The sequence below is a fragment of the Barbus barbus genome, assembly GCF_936440315.1.
Source record: "Barbus barbus genome assembly, chromosome: 32".
NCBI classification, from domain to species: domain Eukaryota; kingdom Metazoa; phylum Chordata; class Actinopteri; order Cypriniformes; family Cyprinidae; genus Barbus; species Barbus barbus.
This window is the reverse complement of record NC_136760.1, coordinates 1,023,984-1,047,927: the sequence shown is the minus strand read 5'-3', so window position 1 is coordinate 1,047,927 and position 23,944 is coordinate 1,023,984. Positions and strand designations below refer to the sequence as shown.

The 23,944-nt window shown below is 34.7% G+C and overlaps 1 protein-coding gene across 4 annotated transcripts; it reads right to left on the bottom strand.

Annotated features, from left to right (window-relative positions):
• Positions 1–161: 161 nt before the first annotated feature.
• Positions 162–19,622, bottom strand: LOC306852600 (mitogen-activated protein kinase 8). Of its 4 annotated transcripts, none has more exons than XM_079389576.1 (12): positions 19,444–19,622; positions 15,019–15,198; positions 14,784–14,913; positions 14,166–14,224; positions 13,789–13,927; positions 12,187–12,352; positions 10,483–10,554; positions 9,411–9,593; positions 6,355–6,479; positions 6,163–6,226; positions 3,871–3,948; positions 162–2,671 (listed from the first exon to the last, which is right to left on the bottom strand). In XM_079389576.1, exons 2-12 carry the CDS (start codon positions 15,138–15,140, stop codon positions 2,655–2,657), a joined length of 1,155 nt encoding a protein of 384 aa, XP_079245702.1. In that variant the 5' UTR covers positions 15,141–15,198; positions 19,444–19,622; the 3' UTR covers positions 162–2,654. The 4 variants fall into 4 exon arrangements, 3 of the variants coding, with proteins under 3 accessions (XP_079245702.1, XP_079245703.1, XP_079245701.1); XM_079389577.1 differs by lacking the exon at positions 10,483–10,554 and adding an exon at positions 10,815–10,886 and having other exon boundaries at positions 164–2,666; XM_079389575.1 differs by having other exon boundaries at positions 164–2,666.
• Between the last annotated feature and the right edge of the window lie 4,322 nt (positions 19,623–23,944).

The following is a 23,944-nucleotide window of genomic DNA, read 5'->3' as shown; positions in this document are numbered from 1 at the left end:
CTTGTGTTCTGAAAAATTAAACTGACGTATTGTTTCATTCGGTTTATTCCTTAAATGTTCTTTAATTGGTCTTAAAGTCTTAAACTTACCTGCAGAAACCCTGTAAATGTCTTGTATATTAAACTGTGGTGTAAAGGCAAGGAGACAAAGGGGAGAGCGTTCTGATTCAAACAGGTGTTTATTTGCAGTACATGTACAATTGATATAAGATCCCAGTGCATTCTTTGTAGTAGTGCACTTCTCAGTCTGTATGCTGTTTAGCACACACAGAGCTAGCAATTCATAACTAACTATAGGGCTGGCATTGCTAGCAAATATTATATACCAGCACCAAACCTTAACATGGTGGTATTTCAAGATATTTTACAGATGCTTTTGAGTCGGACTTACCAGGTTGATTGAAGTCCAGTGGCTAAACTTAAATTGCTAACATCAGCCACAGATTTTTGTTTTTGGTAAGACGGGTTATGTAACATTGACAGTATAAGCCAAAGGAACAAAAATAATAATCCAGATTTAAAGACATAAACATGAATTTATCTGACAGTACCAAACATATCTCTACCTCTGGGTACATACAACTAATAAGTCTAGATCTAGCGATTACAACTAGCACGACAGCAGTGGGTATTGCACATGAACTGTAAAAAATGAGTACAAAGTAAAATTAAACAAAAAGATCAAATTTACATTTCAGTTCTTTTACTTCTAGGTGAAGTATACATAATGTACAAAACTATACGTTGCCTACTATTGACAATAGTTCAATTTAGAAATAAATAAATAATGAAATCTGTATTAACATCCATCTTACGGGCAGCTACGTCGCACAAAAAAAAAAAATCTGTAGAAATTTAGAGTGAGGTAGTTCATCAAAGCCTACTTTGATCTGAATTATAACATTTTTGAGAGATGAAATAAAAGCAAATGCAATGAAAAATCTAAAGTTAAAATTCCTTAACTTCCCTACAGACAGCAAAGACAAATTAAGAGCACTTAAAATGGGAAAAATAATTAAAAAAATACATATGCTGATCATTATACGAACTCAAACCTTTAGTTCCTACAACTCCCATCAATCCCGCATGTACATTCCAAAGCACTGCCTCATGGGAAATGGAGTTCCCACCTACAGCATTTCATGCAATATCTTGCATATTTCCATAAACAAAAAGCTGCAAACCATACGCACATACCAAAAAGATTCCAATTTGCTATTACTTTGATGAAAGACCTTGCTTGAGGAAACGTCCCTTTACAGATCATCTTCTCAACATGCCCCGACCTTTCAATCGACATCACATGCGTCCAATACAATAGAAAAATAGACACTCCCAACATGATATGAACAGTATCACTTTTGAAAAACCTCACCCAAATTTCTTCATCTTTCTAATCATTCAGGAATGAATGCTGGACTCAGGCACTTTCTCCATTTTGAAAGCAAAACAAAAAACGTAGTTAGTAATTTCCAAATTTAGCGATGGATTTCACTCGTTCGTGTTTCAGGAGGAGCAGAGTTTACACTACATACACTAGTACTGTAAACACAATTACATTTTGCTAAGCATTAGAATGGAACGTATCTGATACTGATGGGTTATTTTTTAGCGTTAGACAGCCATAAAATGCAGCAGTTCCTTTCTGAACCTCCAATCTAATACATCTCCATTCATTTAGCATGATTGCTCCATCTGAAACGACGTTATTAAAAATCACCCATTGGGAGCAGTTCTTTTTCTCCTAGCGTAATGAATAAGATCGCAGGTTGGTTGTAAATGCAAACAAGTACTACAAATCAAAAGCGTTTCATATGCATGGGCCAAATACCCAATATCGGTTTCATATCATGATAATGAAGTGTTCAAACAACACCTTTACATCAGGCTGAAGCGTAATGAAAGCTGTGGGTTACTGTTTTCTGTGTTTAAAGTTGAAATATTTACAGACTAGATTACATACAGTGACGTTTGAAAACCCAAACGTGTTTTAACAGAGAATACTACTTGAAGTCAATCATGTGCAATGACATTAGAAAGAGAAAAGAGTAGCTTACAGACCCTAAAAGAACTTTAAAATGTGTTTCTGTAAGACAAACGTCTAAAACGTCCAACTAAAATCAGGTCATATTAAAACCGCCTCTGCCGCCTAACAAACGATTTTATACGCCACCGACTCCAAAGCAGTAGTAACAGTGAGGAGACATGTGCCGTTTAATGAACTTCCACTAATTAGTGACTCTCTCTCAAAAAACAAAACAATTAAACACCTTAAAAATATATTCCCCATTCATCTTTATAATATAGATGAACTCAAATCATTCCACATCCAAATGGCAAGATGGTGCAGCAAAGTAATGCTGGTTTTGAAGATGCCCTCAAAAACTCTTACCTCCGTTCTTACACTTTGTCAATTCAAAAGAACGTGTCAGTTTGAGACAGAAAGGAGGACGCGTTTCCGGACTGGCATGATGCTTGCGTGGAAGCGGAGGATGATGATGATGATGATGATGGAGGAGGAGGAGGAGGAAGATAGTCATCTGCAGCAGCCCAGCGGTCCTGCGCTCGCCTCCTGACTGCTGTCTGTGTCGGTGGACATGGACGAGACGTCGTTTGTGGAGGACGAGGACGTGGAGGGCTCGTGGGAGTCATTGCTCACTGCTGCACCTGTGCTATGAGAAACAGATCCCATTTTTATCAGACAGGTACTGTGGAAACTCGGAGACTTTCACACTTCAAACTGTAAACCCAGACTCGTTTTTACCCGACATCTTTACAGCATCGGTTTACTTCAGAAGACTGGGTAAGACATTAAAACTCGTTTCCTCAAGTTATATTTGTGCTTAAAATAAAAAACTAATTAAGGCAATTGTCTAAAAACAAGTCTTAATATACATAATGTTCCTTGACAAGTAAATGCATCTTGAATTAAAGATGTTTACTCATTTACTAGAAAAACACTGACTGATTTGATTTATAAATAAAACCTTTCATTTTCAATTTACTTAAGATATTATCACTTGTTTTAGAGAATACAGTGCATAAAGTTATTTTTTTATGTTTTAGGCGTACTAAACTAATATACTATATTTAATATATAATAAATAGTAAAATCACTGAATTAGATTTATCCATAAAACAAGAAAAAAAACATGAGGTAAGAAAAATAAACCTAATTCAAGACATATTCTCTCAAAACAAGTCTTAATGTCTTACATAATAATGTGACTATTCAGGAAAATTAATCTTGCATTGAAGACGTTTAGACGTATTTACTAGAAAAGAAAAAAAAAGATTGATAAATGGTACTTTAATAAAGTTACAACTCTTATTTCAGAAGTACGATTGTGCAAAAGTTTTATTTTCCTGTTTTAGGCATAAACCTTACTATATGATTAAAACAAGGGTAAAAACATGATATAAGGAAAATAAACAGTCTAACACGAGACTTAATATCTTAATTGATAAATGGTGACTTTTTTAAAATGAATAAATCACTGATCATAAAATAAAATATTTTTAAGATAAACAAATTCATAATAATTCATATAAATATGATATGCAAAATATAAATGAATTAAGTAGCCAGGTTTTGGGATTTCACCATACATTTGTAAGCATTGGACTGATGTTCTTATTTGAATATTTAGTCAATAAGGTTGATTGGACATTATATGGACTACTTTCTAATAAAATAATTCATTTGTTTGACATTTACTTTTTTCGGCATGTGAAAATTCTTTAAACCTGAATATAATTTAAGCCAGGTTTAAAGCCCTTAACCTGAGGTTTAAAACAGATTAACCCAGGGTTAATGTCGTGAGAAAAGCTGAACGCAGAGCTGGTTTTAAAAATCAAGGAGGAAACTAACCTAGTGAGGCCGGCTGTCCTCGGATCACCCCGTTTTTCGTTCGTTCCTCCAAGTCCAGCACTTCCTTATATATCAGCTCTGATCAGGGAACAGATACAGAAGAGCTAAAATTACATCAGGAAACAAGGCTCTCTATTTTTTTCCCAAAAGCTGCTACTGCATCATCAGGATGACCTTCCTTGTAAACATCAGCCCAACATATATTATTTACATCTTTGCTAAATAAGTTCTGACAAAATTTCCTATATGATCTTTTATAAATTACTTTTGGTCTTCCTTTAGGGACCTTTGTTTTTCTAGTAATCGCTATTATATTATGATCACTACACCCAATAAGAACAGATACACCCTTAGAACACATTTCCACAGCATTTGTATAAATATAAATTTATATGAAGCTATATACCATTAACTTCGTATAAAAATAATTTGATTCAATCGATTTTAAAAATAAGCATGGAATTATTTATGGACTCCTCTCACCCTGACCATAGACTGTTTAAATTACTGCCCTCTGGGAGGCGCTTCAGGAGCCTCCGATCAAGGACAAGCAGACTCAGGAACAGCTTTTTCCCTACAGCTGTTTCCCTACTAAACTCTGCCCAATGATACCCCCCTCACACACCACCACAAACTCTTCACCCCTCTCCATCATTAAAATCGGTTAAAAAACAAAAAACAAAAAAAAAAAAACATCCACATACTGAGTACTATGTACTGTAAATTTTTATTTCTATGCACTTTCAATGTTCATTGCACTAGTATTTATATATCTTAATGTATAGCTATTCATATCCATTTGTAATTATATTCATAGTTTTTGCTCATAGTGTACATACATTTACTGTACAACCCATCTGTATAGTATGTTCATATCACCCATCTGTATATCACACTGATAGTATTTAAAAATTTGTAAATTATGTCCATAGTACTACTGCCTTATCTGTATATTCTGTACATATGTAACATATTGTAGGCACTGTATATCCTGTACCTCTGCTTATTGCACTTCTGGTTAGATGCTAACTGCATTTCGTTGCCCTGTACCTTACATGTGCAATGACAATAAAGTTGAATCTAATCTAATCTAATCTAATTTAACAGATAAATTCTGTTAAATAATTTAAAAAATATATATATATTCGTTGAATTTCCTGAAAACACATTAATATATATACTGTTTGATATAAAATTAATTTGATTCAATGGATTTCAAAAATAGACATTATTAATGAATTAGCCTTATGAAATGTTTTATTTTCATTCTGAGTTCTGTATCTGGTTTTCAAATGAAGGCATAAAAATTAATTGAATTAATCTTTAAATTATTGAAAATCAAAGTTTATGTATTTATTTGGGCAAACAAAGGGGGTTTACTATTAAAATTAAACTATTATTTTGACGGGTTGCCGTAAATACCTTTACAGTTCTGTGTGTAGAATAGATGATATGACGCTAGTTTTACTCGAATCAAACGGTAAAATGCTCATGAAGTGAGTCTCAGAGCAGGTCTGGAGATGTTGTTCATGTGTTTATGTGCAGACCCTGAAATCACCGCGAGCATCAGTCTGTGTGATAAACAAAACGGCGCGATATAGAGAGCAGACTGCCCCGTCAAACACTGATCAATCTGCGCATCCGCCGTGTCGCCGCTTCTAGTCGAACACACCTAGTGCTGCAGGATTATTGGCTCACTGACGTTATTGAGATTAACCCCTTGGGTATCGAAATTTGGTACCGAACGACAAGATGTTTTTCGAGTAGGTATCGAGGCAATTCGGTCGGTGCCTAAAAAGTATCTCGATACCCAGCCATAACTATAATGTTAAATGACTACAGTCAATGGTTAAATATTAGGGGGAAAAAAACTATTTTATAGAGAAATCAGTGGCATTGGTATCAGTGATACCGGCCTTCAGTCATAAAAAAAAGATGCCATTAAACAAATATTAAAAATATACTGTCTTTATGTTGTTTGTACATTAATTTGAATATTTCATGTAAAATTATTGCAATATAAAAGTATATTTAAAAACTTTAATGTTAGGTGGGATTAATCATGATTAATTTCAGAAAAAAAGTGCAATTAATTAGTTACTTTTTTTTTTTTATCGATTGACTAATATAGACAGACAGACAGATAGATAGAAACACACATACACACATAGATTTGTGATATGTAGTTAGTTTAAAATAAAATTGGAATTAATCAAGTTTGGTCAAACCTTTAACCAGAGACTAAATATTATGAGTTTATGACAAATCAATGATTTAAAATAAAAAGCGCACCTTTCCATTCCTCCACTGTGTGTTCTCTCTCATCCAGCTGTTTATCCGTGATCGCCGGCGGCGGCTGAAACAGAGCAGATAAACATCAATCAGATACGTGACAAAGAAAAGAAAAGCAGACGTCACTCGCTCCATCAGCCCTTCTCTCTGGAGAGATCGTGCAGCTCGAGCTCCATCTGGATCAACACTCACCGCTTCCACTTCTGACGGGTCGTACCACACGTTGATGTAGGGGTGCTGGAGGGCCTCGTCCACCGAGATTCGTTTAGACGTATCTATTACCAGCATCTTGGATAACAAGTCTCGCGCCTGGCTCGCTGCAAAATATTGCATTTACATTACATTTACATTTAGTCATTTAGCAGATGCTTTAATCCAAAGTGATTTACAAATGAGGACAACAGAAGCAATCAAAATCAACAAAAGAGCAATAAAATGCAAGTGCTATAACAAGTCGCAGTTCGCTTAACACGGTACACATTGCAAGGTTTTTTGTTTTGTTTTTTTTAATTATAAAATAAATACAAAGAAAACAGACAATAGAAAAGAATAGAGCAAGCTATTGTTAATTGTATAATAAATAAATAGAAAAGAAGGGTAAAAGTTTTTCCGGTGACAACCGCAGCCTTACTTAACAAGAATGAACTCGAGAATCAAATTAGATCCTATGAAAACGCTTGCACTGCTGGTACTGTACAAAGCGCAAACATTTCACAATTAACTGTTTGGTCAGCTCGGATCATCACAAATACAAGTTTGTTTAATTCTAAATGGTGGCAATTATAATTCAGTTACCTTTGCCATTCTGTCCGTTTGGTGCTGGCTGTGCATTATGACTCTCCATGTGATTTTTTTCGCTATTATTATTATTTTATTATTAGGGATGCACCGATACCCGATACTGACCTCCTGTACTCGTACTCGTTAAAATGCCCCGATACCAAACGCCGATACCACATAGCATGTGATAAGTGCCATATTCGGACAAAGAAATACAGACAACAGAACAACAGACAGCAGAATGGAGTTATTAGAGATTAAGGATGTCTACGAAGTATATGCATGCAATGAAATTAATGTTAAACATTCAGTATTGACGCCTGTGAGCGAGCTGATGGGCTAATGGCGGCGCAGATGCGTGAGCTCGTCGAGTGAATATCCCTTTCTCACAGACATCACTGGATAGTTTGTAGTTCAAGTAAATAAAACAATACACGAGTTACTTAACGGTAGGGAGGGAGGGAGGGAGAGCGTGCACGCTCTTCTGTTGTGTGATCTTTATTGATGTTCGCTCACTTGGCACACGCATCATTTGGCTTAAAACTAACTCATAAATATAAGACAATTTATAGGGGTATTCACTATAAACCATCATTTATTTTCAACCTTAAGCATACACAACATTCTGGGGAAAGTGAAACTAACAGCCTATGCGCTATGTTCTGTACTTGTCTCTCTCTTTCTGCACCAGTACAAATGCGTGCGCACGTCACGTGTGTTATGCTTGCTTCATGAGTGATTATGCATTATATGAGTGGCTTTGGAATATAAATTGCAGCACGTTTCAGATGAAAAAAAGCAACTTTTATTTCTGAAAATATCACAGTTAGGAGATTTATAGCGAGTGGTTCCCTGCATTATTACAGCAAAACGTGTAATTACAGTACTGAGCCGCTGCAATGGAGCCGCTCTAATGCTATTACATTAAAGATGATGTACCATAGAGCAAAACAATGAACAGTGAAAGTAACAAAAACTTGTAAAATACATTTTAATGGGCATAATTAAGTGTGAAAATAACCAAAGATATTATACAGTCAAATCAAAATAAAGTAAACCGTAACATTAGAACCAAAAATTCTTCATACAGTGGACTACCAGTAAAATTAATACAAATTTGGGACAAAAAATTATTCAGACCGATTCTGGGAAAAAAACTGAAGTTCAGGTTTGCATGAAGCTGGTTTACAGCATGCCCAGGAGATTTCAGGCTGTCATTAAGACTAAGAGTGGCCCGACAGAGTATTGATAGTTGGGTAAATATTGTCATACTAACAGCTGTCTGAATCATTTTTGGTTGATTGTAATCCATTATGTACCTTTTATCAAAGTTATCTGACATTATCAAGCTGAATTTGTTCAGACACAGTATAACTGAGTTCTTGTCATATTTTATTACCATTTTCTAAACTACAGCAAATAAACCGTGATAATGTGAGAAATTTTAAAGGTGTTTGAATAAATTGTTTATTCAAAAAAAACTGTATTTATTTGATAAATGAAGTTAACCAATTAACATTATACATACTCTTTTGCTTTCTGTACCCAATATTTTAAAAATGTACAAATGCAATGAAAATATCAGTATCGGTACTCGGTATCGGCACGTACCAAAAATAAAAGTATCGGTATCGGGCGAGTACTGGAGAAAGTGGCATCGGTGCATCCCTAATTAATGATATTAATAATAATTAAATATAGAAATATGATATTTAGTGCCGTCAAAAGATTAATCGCATCCCAAAATAAAAGTTTGTTTACATAAAGTTTAATAATTTATTATGTATACATAAATACACACACATTCATGTATATATTTAAGAAAAATTTTACATTTATATATTAAATATATTTATATGAATATAAATATATACACGTAAATACATTTAAACATTTTCAAAATATATGCTGTATTTGTGTGTATTTATATATACACAATAAATATATACAGTACACACACATATATATTATGTAAACAAAAACGTTTATTTTGGATGCGATTAATCGTTTGACAGCACTAATTATATTACATATTTTATTTTTAGATTAGATTATAAATAAAATAAATGCACCTTCCAATTAAATACTTTTAGTAATATGTAAAAAAAAATGTTAATGTAATTGTACTGTAACATCAAATGCATTTATTTTCATTTGTATCTATAAAATAGTAAAATGCAAAAATTTAACTTTAATAAATATTCACAATTATAAATAAAACAATATATTCAGCAAACAAAACAGACTAGCCTAGCGTCATTAGCATGTCTCCTTGCAGTTTACAGTTGTACACCGAGTCTGAAGTGTGCATATACCTGCTAATTGCATATTTGAACATGGCTCATCCAATCAGAACTATCCATTTCTAATTGCACAATATATACAGTAATCAATATTTACAGTGTAAACAGAGCACCATAAAGCCAAAGCTTTGTGTCAGGTCTAAATGTTGAAGAAGCATCCCTCACCTTTGAGTTTGTTGTGGTCGGAGTCTGCAGGGAAGAGCACGTCTGGGAAGAGCTTCTCAAAGCTGTATCCAGCATAGCGAGGCCGGTTCTCCACGTAAGTCCTCACAGACTGGTTGAGCTTCATCATGAACTCCTGAGACGGTGTGCCCAGCTGCTCGATCACCTTGTTCCACTGGTCAATGTCTTCAGATGCAAGCTAAGGAAAACTACTGACTCTCTTACCAGACTAAGATTTGTTGACTGCCAAGTCACATACATATGTTTCACTTTGAGCTAGAATTATGTTTCATTATGCAGTTAACCTCTTTATTAATTTGAGAGTGACACATAACATTTTCCTGATCTGACATGAAGCGTCAAGTCTTTTTTTTCAGTCCCGGTTGAAAGTGAAAATGTTATATTAACGTGTGTGTGTGTGTGTGTGTGTGTGTACATATATTAGTATTGATCATTTAAATGTTAAATGCTTTTATGCCAAAAATCATCAGGATATTAAGTAAAGATCATGTTCCATGAAGATATTTTGTAAATTTCCTACCGTAAATCTCAAAACTTCATTTTTGATTAGTAATATGCATTGCTAAGAACTTCATTGAACCTTTAAAATGGTGGTGGAAAAAATGTATGTATAAATTTAACCTTTTTTTTTTTTTTTTTTCATCAAATATGGAAACCAATTAAGTTTTCTTAATTAAACAGTTATGGATGTTGTGTAGTACATAAGTATAAATAGTCTCTCTTTTTTTAATGAACTTTTTCTGTACTCTGCATACATCTGTAATAAATTAAAATCAATAAACTAAAAAATGCTGCTTAGAGCTACACAAAAATGTGGAGTTATGTGGAGTGAGATTGTACTGTGGTGAAATGAATAAAATTAACACTTAACATTTTATTGTGTAAGGGAGCAAAGAGTTATTGATTTTATTAACCTTCTATTAAAAATTGTACCTTCTTTTTTACATCAGGTCTCGCACATCAATGACAAAACACACATCCAGGGTAAAATAACTCAACAAAAGGAACAAACAACACTTAGAATGGGACAGTAAAGACGACCAGGTAAGGATACGGTCTGTGCCGGGAAACAACACACTACCTCTGACCATTTCAGCCATGATGCAGCCAACAGACCAGACATCAACTGAAAAATGAAAATGACAACCAAATTAAAATGCCAAAAATCTTACAAATGAAAAACTGAAAATCAAGCACACACACACATATATATAAGGAACAGGGTGCATTGATGTGGATGCAACAGAGGTGACAGGTGCATGCAAACATCTCAGTGTGCGTGAGGCAGAATCACAGGCCGATAATCCATAACAGAGCAAGACACGGCTCTGCTTGCACAAAACAGTGCAACATCCAAGCAAACAACTAGAGGCCGAACAAGGATACAGTCCCTCCCTGGAAAAAGGATTTTGTGCCGCACCATCTCTGCCATAATGCAGCCAACAGCCCAAATATCCACTACACCAATGTAGCATAGAGGAAAAAGAGAAGACATAAGCAAAGCATAAAGGGCAGCGCGACTGCTTGAGATTTTTCTGTGCCAATTTTTCCTCAGCACTACCATCCAGGACTAAACGACAGCGTTTTTGGCCTTCAAATTGATTTTTGTACTGCAGCGAACCACTTTCAGTTCCCACGTAAGATTCAGTGACTAATGCTTTTCCTGTCTAGATGCTCAGTGCTACAGGCAAACCCATCCAGTGTGCTTGTGCATGCAGAAACTAGTTCAGCTGGACAAAACAATCCCTCAAGGGACTTGGACTAGGGCCTTATGAAATCCGTTTAATTTTTCTGGATTCCGTTTTAATGGTTAAATTAAATTGTATTAATCAAAAAGCATGTCTAATTAATTAATCATGGAACTTATACAATTTAACATCAATATATTAAAAGTTTAACAACAAAATTATATTTTTAGGGCCCTATGTAATATGTTTAGTTTTTTTCCCCCTCACATGTTGTATTCTTACCAAATTCCGTGTTTAAGCATTTGAATGGATAAAAGCAACTTAATTTATTAAAATAAATTTTTACAATAGCCATATAAAATCTTGATTTGAATTTTGACATGGGAGAAATATTGTGTGATTAATTCTTAAATTTATTTTAATAATTTACTAGTAGTAGTAATAATAGTAGAAGTAGTATTACATACATTCCACTGCACAATAATATATTTCTGACAGTTTATTCCAGTTAAACCAAACCTTTATTTTGACGGGTTGCCGTGAATACCTTTACGCTTCTGTGTGTATATGATATGACGCTAGTTTTACTCAAATGAAAGGGTAAAATGCTCATGAGGTGACTCTCAGAGCAGGTCTGGAGATGTTGTTCATGTGTTCATTTAGTGAGACGGCAGACTCTGAAATCACCGCGAGCGTCACACGCTTCAGTGTGTGTGTAGTAAACCAAACCACGCGTCTGCGCCATTCATTCACACAGACACCCAGAACATACAGGACTCATATTTAAAGCCTTTTCGTGGCTTAATATTTACAGATACTAGTCCATATTGCGATTTAATTTAAGTGTAATGACCTACTTTTGATTAATTCATCCAAACTTTGACCAATTCCGTGACATTCCACGTTATACAGTAACTTCCGTGATTCCGTCCGAGTTTTCCGCATCGTGGAAATCATAGGGCCCTATTTGACGTTAAAACACGAGGTGAGGTCGAGGTTGTTTTAGCAGAATGGTGTGGAGGTGCTCAGGTGGGACCCTTTACATGCAGTGACATCAGGTCAGCACTCACCATTGGCTTGGTAACCCATGCCCAGAATGACCTCGGGGGCACGGTAGTAGCGCGTCACCACATAAGGAGTCATGAGGAGGCCGGTGGCGGCCGTCCGAGCCAGACCGAAGTCCAGGATCTTCAGCGTACAGTCGGATTTCACTACTATGTTACTGGGCTTCAGATCCTGGGAAGTGAAGAGGTCAGGGGTCAGAAGTTGCTGGTAAATTTCACAATTAATTACAAAGAAATGGCAAGTAACACATTGATTTAAACATAAAATTTTGAAGTAGAAAGACTGAAATGCGGGTTGCACTTTATTTTACAGTACATGTACTTACAGTGTACTTAAAGTACTGGAAATATAAGGTATCTACATGGGGTAGGGTTAGGTTTATGCGTAGGTTCAGGGTTAGTACCTAGTTATTGTAATTACTAAAATAAGGACATAGTATGTACGAGGAACAGGACTGTACAATAAAGTGCTACTGAAATGTTTTCTTGTAAAATATACTCTATTTTTTCTTTTTTATTCTTCTGGATTTTGGCAATTAAACAACAATTTATTAAAAGTTTACCAAAAATGAACATTTTAGAGAGTTTCATTTTTTCACAATTTTCCTTTTATTTTTCCACAAATTCTTTTTCCTTGTTTTAGTCTATCTGGATTATGTTTTAATGGTTGAATTACATTTTGAATAATCAAAAAGCACTAAACAATTGAATTCATAAAACTTTAACAATTTAATAATTTATTAACATTTCCACAATAAAATTATTTTTTCCCCCTGAATTTCAAAGAAATTCTGTGTTGTCTATTTTAATCTATTTTTCTAGATTTAAGGTTGAATACAAACTTATCAAAAAAAAGGAATAAAACATTAACAATTTAATGAATCTTTTAAATTGTAATCAAACATTTAACCATTCTAATGTGCTGAGATGCAGAGATTTAAAACTTGGAAGAAAAATGGTGATATTCCTCTTGAAAAAAAAAAAAAAAAAAACCATATTGCCCTAAGAGACATAGGTGTCTTTTCGAAAAACTAAAAATGTGCGAAGCCTACCTAGACAACATTTTTAGCCATCATTAGGCATTCACTCCTACATGAATGTTGGCAGAAAATTATGCTGTCTTAATAAAACATCTTATTTTGGCCAAATTGTAAGGCAGCATCACATATATCTTTCTTGAATAATTCATCCTGAAATGCATCACAACAGAATAGAGGGAAATGTTGATTATAAATATAGTTCAAGATAATTATATAAGGTGCTTAAAATATCAATACAAAACAGTTCCATTTAATTTAAAATGAATCATTCAACCCAGTATTTGCTTTCTAGGTAATGTTGTGCTTATTAAGGCAGGGCTTTTGCAAGACACCTTTTTTTTTTGGGAGATTAACTGCTTTTTTTATTCTATTGACAGCACTATTTTCATGTTGAAAATGGGTTTATACACTTGAAAATAAACTATAAAATATAGTCTCCCGTAAGTGATCATCTTTTTTGTGGATCATTGGCATCAAAACATTTGAAAACTCCTGCACTAGAGTATCAAGTCATTAGTTAAACAAAGAGATAAAACTTTGATGTGTGTGTGTGTGTGTGTGTGTGTACCCTGTGTATGATGCCGGCAGCGTGTAGGTGTTTGATGCCGCAGAGCATCTGATAAAGCAGGTATGAGAGTCTCTCGTGGTCCAGCTCCATCTGAATGACCTGGCACAGGTTAGCATCCATCAGCTCCATCACCAGATACCTGCAGACAGGAGATGCAAGCGTGCGAAGAACAGAGATGTGTGATTTATGCAGGTTTTCAGTTGCATCTACTGTTCATACTGAACATGAACTCATCGATACCTTGTTACATCTCTTTATTTAACCCATTTGAATTCATCCTAGACCAAATTTATTTTATGTATCATAGATTTTAAGAGCCAAAGAACATTTCACTTCCATTCTAATACACCGTTACAATCAGAGCAGAAAGAACTTACACATCCTGGAATTCTTCAAGTGTCTTCTGTGGCGTGAACACATTTAATAAGCCAATTATCTGTGAAATTAAAGCATACTGCATAAAAGATGTGCCCTGTGCTGATATCAAGTTCATACAATCTAAAATACATCATTACAAAATTAAGTACAATAGTACATATGTACACTTCAGATAATTTTTTAAAGAAATTAATACTTTTATTCATCAAGGATGCATTAAATTGATCAAAGGTGCCAGTAAAGACATTTATAATGCTACAAAAGATTTATATTTCAAATAAATGTTGTTCTTTTAAACCTTCTATTCATCTGTGAATCCTGAAAAATAAAGTATATCACGGTTTCCACAAAAATATTGTGCAGCACAACTGTGTTCAACATTGATAATAATCAGAAATGTTTGTTGAGCAGTAAATCAGTATATTATTATGATTTCTGAAGATCATGTGACACTGAAGACTGGAGTAATGATGCTGAAAATACAGCTGCAGATCACAGAAATAAATTATGTTTCAACATATATTCACATAGAAAATCAATTCACAAAGTTCACATATTCAACACATATTCACATAGTTTTTTACATACACACACAGACAGAGCAAAACATGTCTTACATTTTTGTGGTTGACACATTTCATCAGGACCAGTTCTCTGTAGGCCCGTTTGGCGTGGGTTTGGTTCTGAAAGGGTCGGCTAAGTTTCTTAATTGCAACATTTCGTTCAAGGACATGATCATACGCTGAGCTACAAAAACAAACAGGAAAAAGCCAAACATAAGCTTTTCATTCACCACACTTTCTACTTAATCATAATCTGTTTCTACAGACTAAAAAAAGCAATTCAACTTACCAGACGATGCCTTGTGCTCCAGATCCGATTGGTCTTAAATTCTGATATCGCTTCAAGACGTTGAACGTTGAATCTCCTACATCTATGCTGTAATATTCCTTCTCACGCTTATTCCTGTTCATGGTGAAAACCGTACTGACACTGTCTTGGGCATTCAAGAAGAACTTCCCCTTCAAAAATCTGAAAAGACAAAGAAATAAATGAATGTCCTACATTTGTTTTGATTATGCAGTTGAAATGTACAAACAATGTAGTTTGCTAATAAAACACACTTTCAAAAAAACTTGACTTGACCTTCAAAATCTGGTAAAATGTATAAATGCAAATGTATGAGTTAAGAAGACCTAGACTAAATGTAAAATCATGCAAGAGTGCATTACAACTAGAAATAATATTCATCTTATATTGAATGATGATGATCAGATCTCTGTGTGGAGCACTAAAATCTCACTGGATTATTACAATTAATGACAAAATGATATTTCCTACTGACACACTACAGCAAAAGATAGAAATAACTGACTAAAAAAACATTTTTAGCTGCTGAAAATACTAATGTTCTAATCATTTTGGCCACCAGTGTATATTAAATGAGGAACAGTTTGCACATTGATTGTAATGTGCTTTTTATTTGGTCAGTTTTCCAACGTTTCTCTGTGTCTTTAGACTAGTTTCATGATCTTTCACGACTCAAGGCTTTAAAAAACTGAAGCATTTTAACTGAATTTCAGATTTCAACTTCATAGCAAAAACAGTATAAACTCCTTTTCATGAATGAATCATAAAGTGCTACATATAATAGCATTTTCTACTAGGCCTATATATTAAAAATGGTTGTGTAAATATATGCAAGTAAATATTGCTACATTCTTCTTTCTACACTGTAAAATAAATTCTGCAGTTTTTACAAAACATTTTTACAGAATAATTTTGTAAAAAATACAGAAAAACTGTAAAAACATTTACGTCCAAAAACTGTTTACAGTATAAAACTGTAATTTACAAATTAGAATATTTCAATGTAAACCAGTAAATTCAACAACGCACAATGCTATTAACCGTTATTAAAATCATAACTTGTTGATTATTCCCTTGAAATTGTAATTGTGATTATTAATTACGATCATCATAATTTACATTGAATGATGTTTATACCATTGTTTGCAGCAACTGCATGCCATATTTTTAGATGAAAATAAACAAGCTGAAAACACTCTAACTGAAAAACTTCTATATTACGCCTCAAATGTGAACTATACATTGGATTGGGTTCTTCTTTAAATAAAAAGTAAAAATAAAACAAACATATACTTTTAAAAATAAAAGTAAAATAAAAAAAATGCAAAAACCCTTAAGATAACATGTAGAAAGAAAAGAAAACATCTTAAGCTCACAGAGTAACATAAGTGGATTCTGAACGATTACGTAATTGTGACATTCGTAATTGTGATTAGAAATTTGACTAATTGTTCAGCCCTACGACAAGCAGCATAATAATGCAGGTGGTAAAAGAGAAAGCCACATGAAGAATCAAAGCTCATCACACGCAGCTTCAGCACATGCAGAAGTATATACTAATATATAGAAGATGCACAGAGTCATTCATGCAAACACTAAACACCATCATGGTAACACGTGACACTTAAATAATGCAATAAACTTTCATTAAACAACTGAAGATGTAACAAAGCCCAAATGTACATAACTGATAACAGAAATGATTAAAAAACATGATTTAAGCAAAATACCTTCAAATGTTGAGTGTGAGTGTCACGCAGGAATATCAGTTTACAGTTTTTCCCTGTATATAGTACAGGAACTTACTGTTAACAGGTTTTTTTCTGTAGCGTTTTTGCAAATTTTAGTTAAAATTGCACTTAATTTTTTATTTTTACAGTGTACATATAAATCAAAATCATTTTGGTTTAGTGAAAAACATGCTTTATTTTTAACCAGATAAGAGAAATTCAGAGCACATGCATCAATATCAAGATAAATATTGTATAGCATTAAAATGCTGCAAAATATCAATACATTTTGTTCATGTACTACTGCCATGAAAATCTATGCAATACTGCAACACTGTGAAAGCGAGTAATGAATCTGAGCTAAGCAGCAGCAGCACAACCTCGTCTTAACGCATCGTCAGCGTTATAGTGACTTGAAGCAGAAATACATATTTAAACAGGTACACTGCTCAGGGAACTGAGAAAACAAATGACCCAGGCTGAGACGGTCATTACTCAAATGTAGCATATTAAGCTGAGGATGCTGCAGTGACAGCAGGGCAGCCGAAAATGTGACTTGTCCTCTTTCCATTAAGATCAACACAGCCTCAGCCCTGTACATGGGATTTTCTGTTCATGTGCTGCATTCGTGTGATTGCTGTCACTCAAGGCATATCAATAAATGTGGGGAATAATGCTCCGGGTGTGTGTTCACGGTGTGTGTGTGTGCGCACTTTGGATGGGACAAATGCAGAGCACGAATTATGAGTATGGGTCACCATACTTGGCCATATGTCACTTTCACTTTTTAAGACCTACTAGGACAGGACAGTGTCTTTGAAAAATGCTTTGCAGAGTCAAAAGAGAAAGAACTCTGGTTCATTTTAACCTAAATACATTATATGAAATGCAGAACACATATTCAATTCACAATTGATTGGTTTAATAGATCAATCTGTTCATTTTTTTTTTTTTATTAACTGGATAAAAAGCCAAACTATATTTTGTTTGTGTGTATAAATAACTTATTATATTATAAATGTTAGCCTATCTCACATCCTGCCTAATGTCGTCCTCCAAATAATGTATACTGATTGAAAACAAATATATTGAATGCATGTGTAGGCTGTGCTACATATTATGAGCATAAAAATGAAAATTACACTGTAAAACACTGCCAAAAGAGAAAAAAAAACAGCTTGCCCACCATTTTAAAGTTAAAATAAACTAAATTATATCAAACATTTGAATTGTATTTGTTTTTTTACATTAATATTCTCTCATAAATGTGTATTATCCTGATTTTGTATGTTATTATTATTACTATTATTTTAATATTTGTATGTGTATATTATAAATTATTTCGATGGAAAGGCATTTTTTAGAACTTTTTAGTTGTTAATGCTTTGGAAAAGTTTACCAATTTTGTTTAGTCACTAAATTAAAAACAATTAAAAAAGGAAAACAAAATCAAGTAAATGTTAACTGGTATATACGATTACCAGACTAAATGTTAGCCTAACTTTCCGAGTATGGGTCACCACACTTGGCTGTATGTCACTTCACTTTGTTTTTTAAAGTGAGGTGACTGGTGGATGTCATTATTTTCATTACTGATTTTTATTGATTAATTGTTGTAGCCCTTAATTGCACTGAATTACTCTTAAATCCATTTTAGCAAACCGTTTAATGAGAGATTCGGGACTTTGCAATTAATTACATTTTAATTCAGATATTGCATTGTTTAGCATCAATGTGAATGAAAAGTGTCAATCATCTCATCTCCTAAAATAATACGGAGAACCGCACCCGAATGCCCTGAATTCAACATCTCAAAGCACCATCCACAACCAATGACCTCAGTCTCTCAGATCGGACTCAGCTCCATCCAGTGCATTACACTGAATCCAAATCAAATCAAAGCCGGTTTATGCAGTGAAAGACTATCTGTATAATCAGAGCACAGTGAGTTATGCATGGACACAAACGGCTCTCAAAACTTCCCTACATAGACAGCATCTCTGGGCATCACAGGCAATGCTGTCAAGCTAGGCAGCTCACTTGGGTTTGAGACACAGCCAATATTAGACGTGGATCTTCTCATTTACAGATTGATTAAATACCATAAACACCACGTTTACTTTTTAGCAATACCATGGTATTCTTTAAAGTATACCAACATTTATTCAACATCTCTCACATTATCAGTTTATTCGCTATAGTTTAGAAAATGGTAATAAAATAACACCGAGTTAAACTGTGTTAATCTTGATCATGTCAGATAACTTTGTGTGTAATGGATTAACGTTACAACCAACCAAAAATTATTCAGCTGTTAAATTTAAGTACACAATTAGATAACACCAACTCCACACTAGTAAAAAGGTATCAGAAATGATATTGGTTTGACTGTATATCATCATCCAGTAACGTTACCATGGTATATATCAGAGTACCACAGTACTAATACCATCACGCCAGGATCAGCCGATGTGCCTTATCGTAATACTGTATTGTACAACAGAGTGTTAAACACAATACTCTCCAGTAAGTGAAAGAACACAGTAAGAGGTGTATTCTAGCAAATAACCAGCTAAAAGCAGCTAGTCAGCGGTGCTAGTTTACTGTGGTGCGTTACCCTCCCCCACAACAACCCACCTTAAAAACATCAGCGGTTAAACTGCGAATGTTTACTCACCCTCTTAAAAGAGACGCAGCCAGTTCTAGAGCAGGTTTAGAAAAGGACCGGTGTCTTCACGCTGAGCTCAGGAGTATGTTATATTCGTCTTGTTTTCCACTTGAAGACACAAGCTTCCGTCCAGAGGCCTTCAGCTGCGGACACTTGCGTACTACGTCACCGCGTCTCTGCGTTGATGTGACGTGCAGTTTCTGCGTTTTGCCCGATGACGTCACGTTGTTTATTACTGAACGTCGCGAGAAATCGCTATGATAAAAATATATTTAATTTCTGGCTAATGAGGGACTTGTCTATGAACGGTATAATTATTTTATCTCGTGTGCTTCATTGGAAGTCTCTAATAACCTAATTAAGGAAGTTGATAAAAAATATTTTAAATTTTAAGTAATAAAGTAAAAGAGGTATCTTTTTACACAGAATTTGCCCTGTTAAAGGGTTATTTGAATGGTTTGAATTGGATATGGAAAACTCTTGTGTTTTTTTTATGGTGTTGTTATAGAATTTGTGATTCATCTTTTTTTTCAGTGTGTATACTCAAGATTATTTTGGGTAGATGTCTCTAATGCCCGGCTCACACTACAGGATTTTTAGCCCGATTAGGTGCTTTGTACAGCAGTGGTGCTATATAGCACCTTAATCACCCCAAAGAACCACTGAAGAACCATACAGGAGCTTAACGGGTTCTGTATATGGTAGCGGTGCTATATAGCCCCTCAGTCATGCCAAAGAACCGCTGAAGAACCACTGAAGAACCATACAGGAGCTTAACAGGTTCTGTGTATGGTAGCGGTGCTATATAGGACCTCAGTCATGCCAAAGAACCACTGAAGAACCACTGAAGAACCGCTGAAGAACCACTGAAGAACCATACAGGAGCTTAACAGGTTCTGTGTATGGTAGCGGTGCTATATAGGACCTCAGTCATGCCAAAGAACCACTGAAGAACCACTGAAGAACCGCTGAAGAACCACTGAAGAACTACTGAAGAACCATACAGGAGCTTAACAGGTTCTGTGTATGGTAGCGGTGCTATATAGGACCTCAGTCATGCCAAAGAACCGCTGAAGAACCGCTGAAGAACCACTGAAGAACCATACAGGAGCTTAACAGGTTCTGTGTATGGTAGCGGTGCTATATAGGACCTCAGTCATGCCAAAGAACCACTGAAGAACCACTGAAGAACCGCTGAAGAACCACTGAAGAACCATACAGGAGCTTAACAGGTTCTGTGTATGGTAGCGGTGCTATATAGGACCTCAGTCATGCCAAAGAACCGCTGAAGAACCGCTGAAGAACCACTGAAGAACCATACAGGAGCTTAACAGGTTCTGTGTATGGTAGCGGTGCTATATAGGACCTCAGTCATGCCAAAGAACCGCTGAAGAACCACTGTAGAACCATACAGGAGCTTAACAGGTTCTGTGTATGGTAGCGGTGCTATATAGGACCTCAGTCATGCCAAAGAACCGCTGAAGAACCGCTGAAGAACCACTGAAGAACCATACAGGAGCTTAACAGGTTCTGTGTATGGTAGCGGTGCTATATAGGACCTCAGTCATGCCAAAGAACCGCTGAAGAACCACTGTAGAACCATACAGGAGCTTAACAGGTTCTGTGTATGGTAGCGGTGCTATATAGGACCTCAGTCATGCCAAAGAACCGCTGAAGAACCGCTGTACATATGTACATTGTATAATAAAAAATATGTACATTGTATAATAAAAAATAAATTCAAAATCACTATAATTAGGCCTTATTTTAGCGTTACTTGACGAGTTTATAATCACAGAACAAATTTGTTCTCCAAGAGAACAAAATGACACAATATATAAGTATTTTAACTGTGAAATTCCACAAGTGAATGGGGTAACATTTTAATTTCTCCAGTTATTTAATTACATTAGCTTCATTAAGACAATTGTTTTGTTTTACGAATATTCTGAAATGTTGTTTAAATATGCAAATGAGACATTATATAATAAAATATGGGCTCATTTCCATCCATTTCTAGAATGATTGCTGACAATTTTTGTTTTTACATTTTATTTTTTATTTAAAAAAATGTGTATTATATAAAATATAATTTTTCCTTTATATAAGACTTATATAATTTATCCACACGTTACAAAAATAATAAGCATAAGGTCAAATTTAAGCATGGGTATCAACACAAATTGGTAAAAATGACAATTATAATTATTTTGGGTGTGCTTTTTAATATCTCAAACTCAAGCAACTCTTGGATCCAAAATACTTATTTTTATGCTTTTAAAATTGTGCATTTAATCGGCAAATCGTGTTTAGTATGATGATGCATTAACTTTTTGTGTTTCTGCTATTTGACCTTTTGACAAAAGGTCAAGGACAAAAGGGTTACAAAAGAGCAACATTATTGTTTCTTTAGTGAGTAAGTGCTGAATACAATAATTCAGTCATTCTTTTGACAAAAGGAAAAGGTATGAGGGATCCGTTTTTATCAATTTTTTTAACATTTCCAGAATGCATCATGTAATGGCATGATGAGAATAGACTGTAGTGGACAGTATGAAATCTCCAGAGGCACACCTCACGTCTTTTGAGTCAGATTAGTGGAACCCTGGAGGGGCGTCTGGACACAGTGATTGGTCACCCACTGACCCGTCAAACCTTTGCTCTAATCCAATTGAGTTCTTATGGCTGCACTCTAAGAATAGGACTAATTAAGCCAAAACACAGCGGCGACAACATTTCAATGGAGGATATTCCTCGAAAATAACAGTGTCTCTCAGTATTTAAGTGAGAGCCAAAGAGCAAGATGCTTGAGAGGATTTATACTGAGCTGAAGATATCCAGGGGACAACTCTGCATATATCGAATGTAGAAAGGTAAACATGCTTCACAACTTGTCCTTGAACTTTTAATGTCTTAGAACAGAGATGCGGGAAGCAATATTCTTCATTATGTAAGTATAAGTTTGGAATGGGATGGTCATCTTCTCTCTATATATATATATATGTGTGTGTGTGTAAATAGTAGTCGCATTTGTGTAATGAATTATTTATTTTCCCTTAGCAAATGCTTTTTAACACACATAGATCCAGTTATGAGATTTATAATATCCTCTGCATTAAAAATAGTATTACATATGATTCTTTTCAATACAACTTGAAAATTGAGTGTTTACTATTGTCCTTTTGCGTTACTGACACACTATTTCCTATTTGATACTGTAAAGCTGCTTTGACACAATCTGTATTGTTAAAAGCTCTATATAAATAAAGGTGATTTGACTTGGCTTAACATTTACATACAGTTCAGACAAGATAGGTAAAGATATTTTGTTAGCATTTAAGATAGGTAAAGATATTTAAGTTAGTATTTCGGTGCAGAAGATGCATTGAACATCATTGCATCAAGAGAAGATCGTAACACACATTCATTTCGAAGGTAAACAGCAAGGTAAATCTCTGGGTTTTGTAGTGATGGAAAGGCCAGTAAGTGAAGGCAAGTGTCAGTCCTGAGGGGCAAAAGTCATGCTAATCTACTATAGAGGGCAACTGGTGACCAAATGAGTTAACAAAGACATTGATGCATAAATGCAAATATAAATATATTCAAATCAATAAATATATATATATATATATATCATATTTATATAGTAGCATAAGATGCTTTAAAGTAATCTTGAAAATATTAAGTCTGAACCTTTGCAAGCCAATCTAAATGTTAATTTGTACTCCAGCACAAGATGAACCGATCAACCTTTCTCTGAGCCTACATGACAACTGGAAATACTTACTGCCCCATTCATTTTTGAGGAGGAAATTGTCATATGTTGTTACATATAATACAGCATTCCAGATCAATGAAAGCTGCCTTTTAATTTGCAGTTTTTTTTTTGTTTGTTTGAACTTTAGAAAACACATTAGAGCAAATCCACCAGGCTCTCTCAAAGCCAATTACTAGAGGAAAAGGCTTGCAAGTGTGTGAAAACAAGACTGAGATGAAGCAGAGAAAATGTGCAGTGGCTCTTACGTGCTATGTAAGGTTGCTCCCCATTTAACTGTTAATTAAAGAGGTAATTAATTAAAGAGGCACGCTGGAGACTGTACTTTAGTTAATTATAGCTTGCCAATCTACGCAAATGCAGTGGAGGCAACATGTGAAGTAATGGTGGCCAGGATGGACAATTAAAGGGCCATTCACCCAAAAAATTTAAAACTCTAATGATGTCTCAAAACGTTAAAGTAGTTCGCCCCAAAAATGAAAATTAGTTTACAATGTGCTCACTCTCAGACCATCCAAGATCAGGAAGAGTGTGTTTGTTCATCAGGTTTGTAGAAATGTGTCTCTGCATCAGTGTCTCAGCAATGGATGCTCTGCAGTGAATGGGTGCCGTCAGAATGAGAGTCCAAACAGCTGATAAAAACATCACAATAATCCACACCACTCCAGTCCATCAGTTAACATCTGGAAACATTACATTATTAAGACTTTTTTAACTAAAATAACTCAAATGAGA

What these genes read in the sequence shown, in the direction of transcription:
- LOC306852600 (XM_079389577.1), bottom strand. Translation starts at nt 15,140, where the DNA reads ATGAACAGGAATAAGCGTGAGAAGGAATATTACAGCATAGATGTAGGA. An exon ending in CTGCCGGCATCATACACAGG is followed by an intron (nt 12,353 to 13,788) that starts GTACACACACAC and finishes TTCACTTCCCAG; the next exon opens with GATCTGAAGCCCAGTAACAT. An exon ending in CACAGTGGAGGAATGGAAAG is followed by an intron (nt 3,949 to 6,162) that starts GTGCGCTTTTTA and finishes TTCCCTGATCAG; the next exon opens with AGCTGATATATAAGGAAGTG.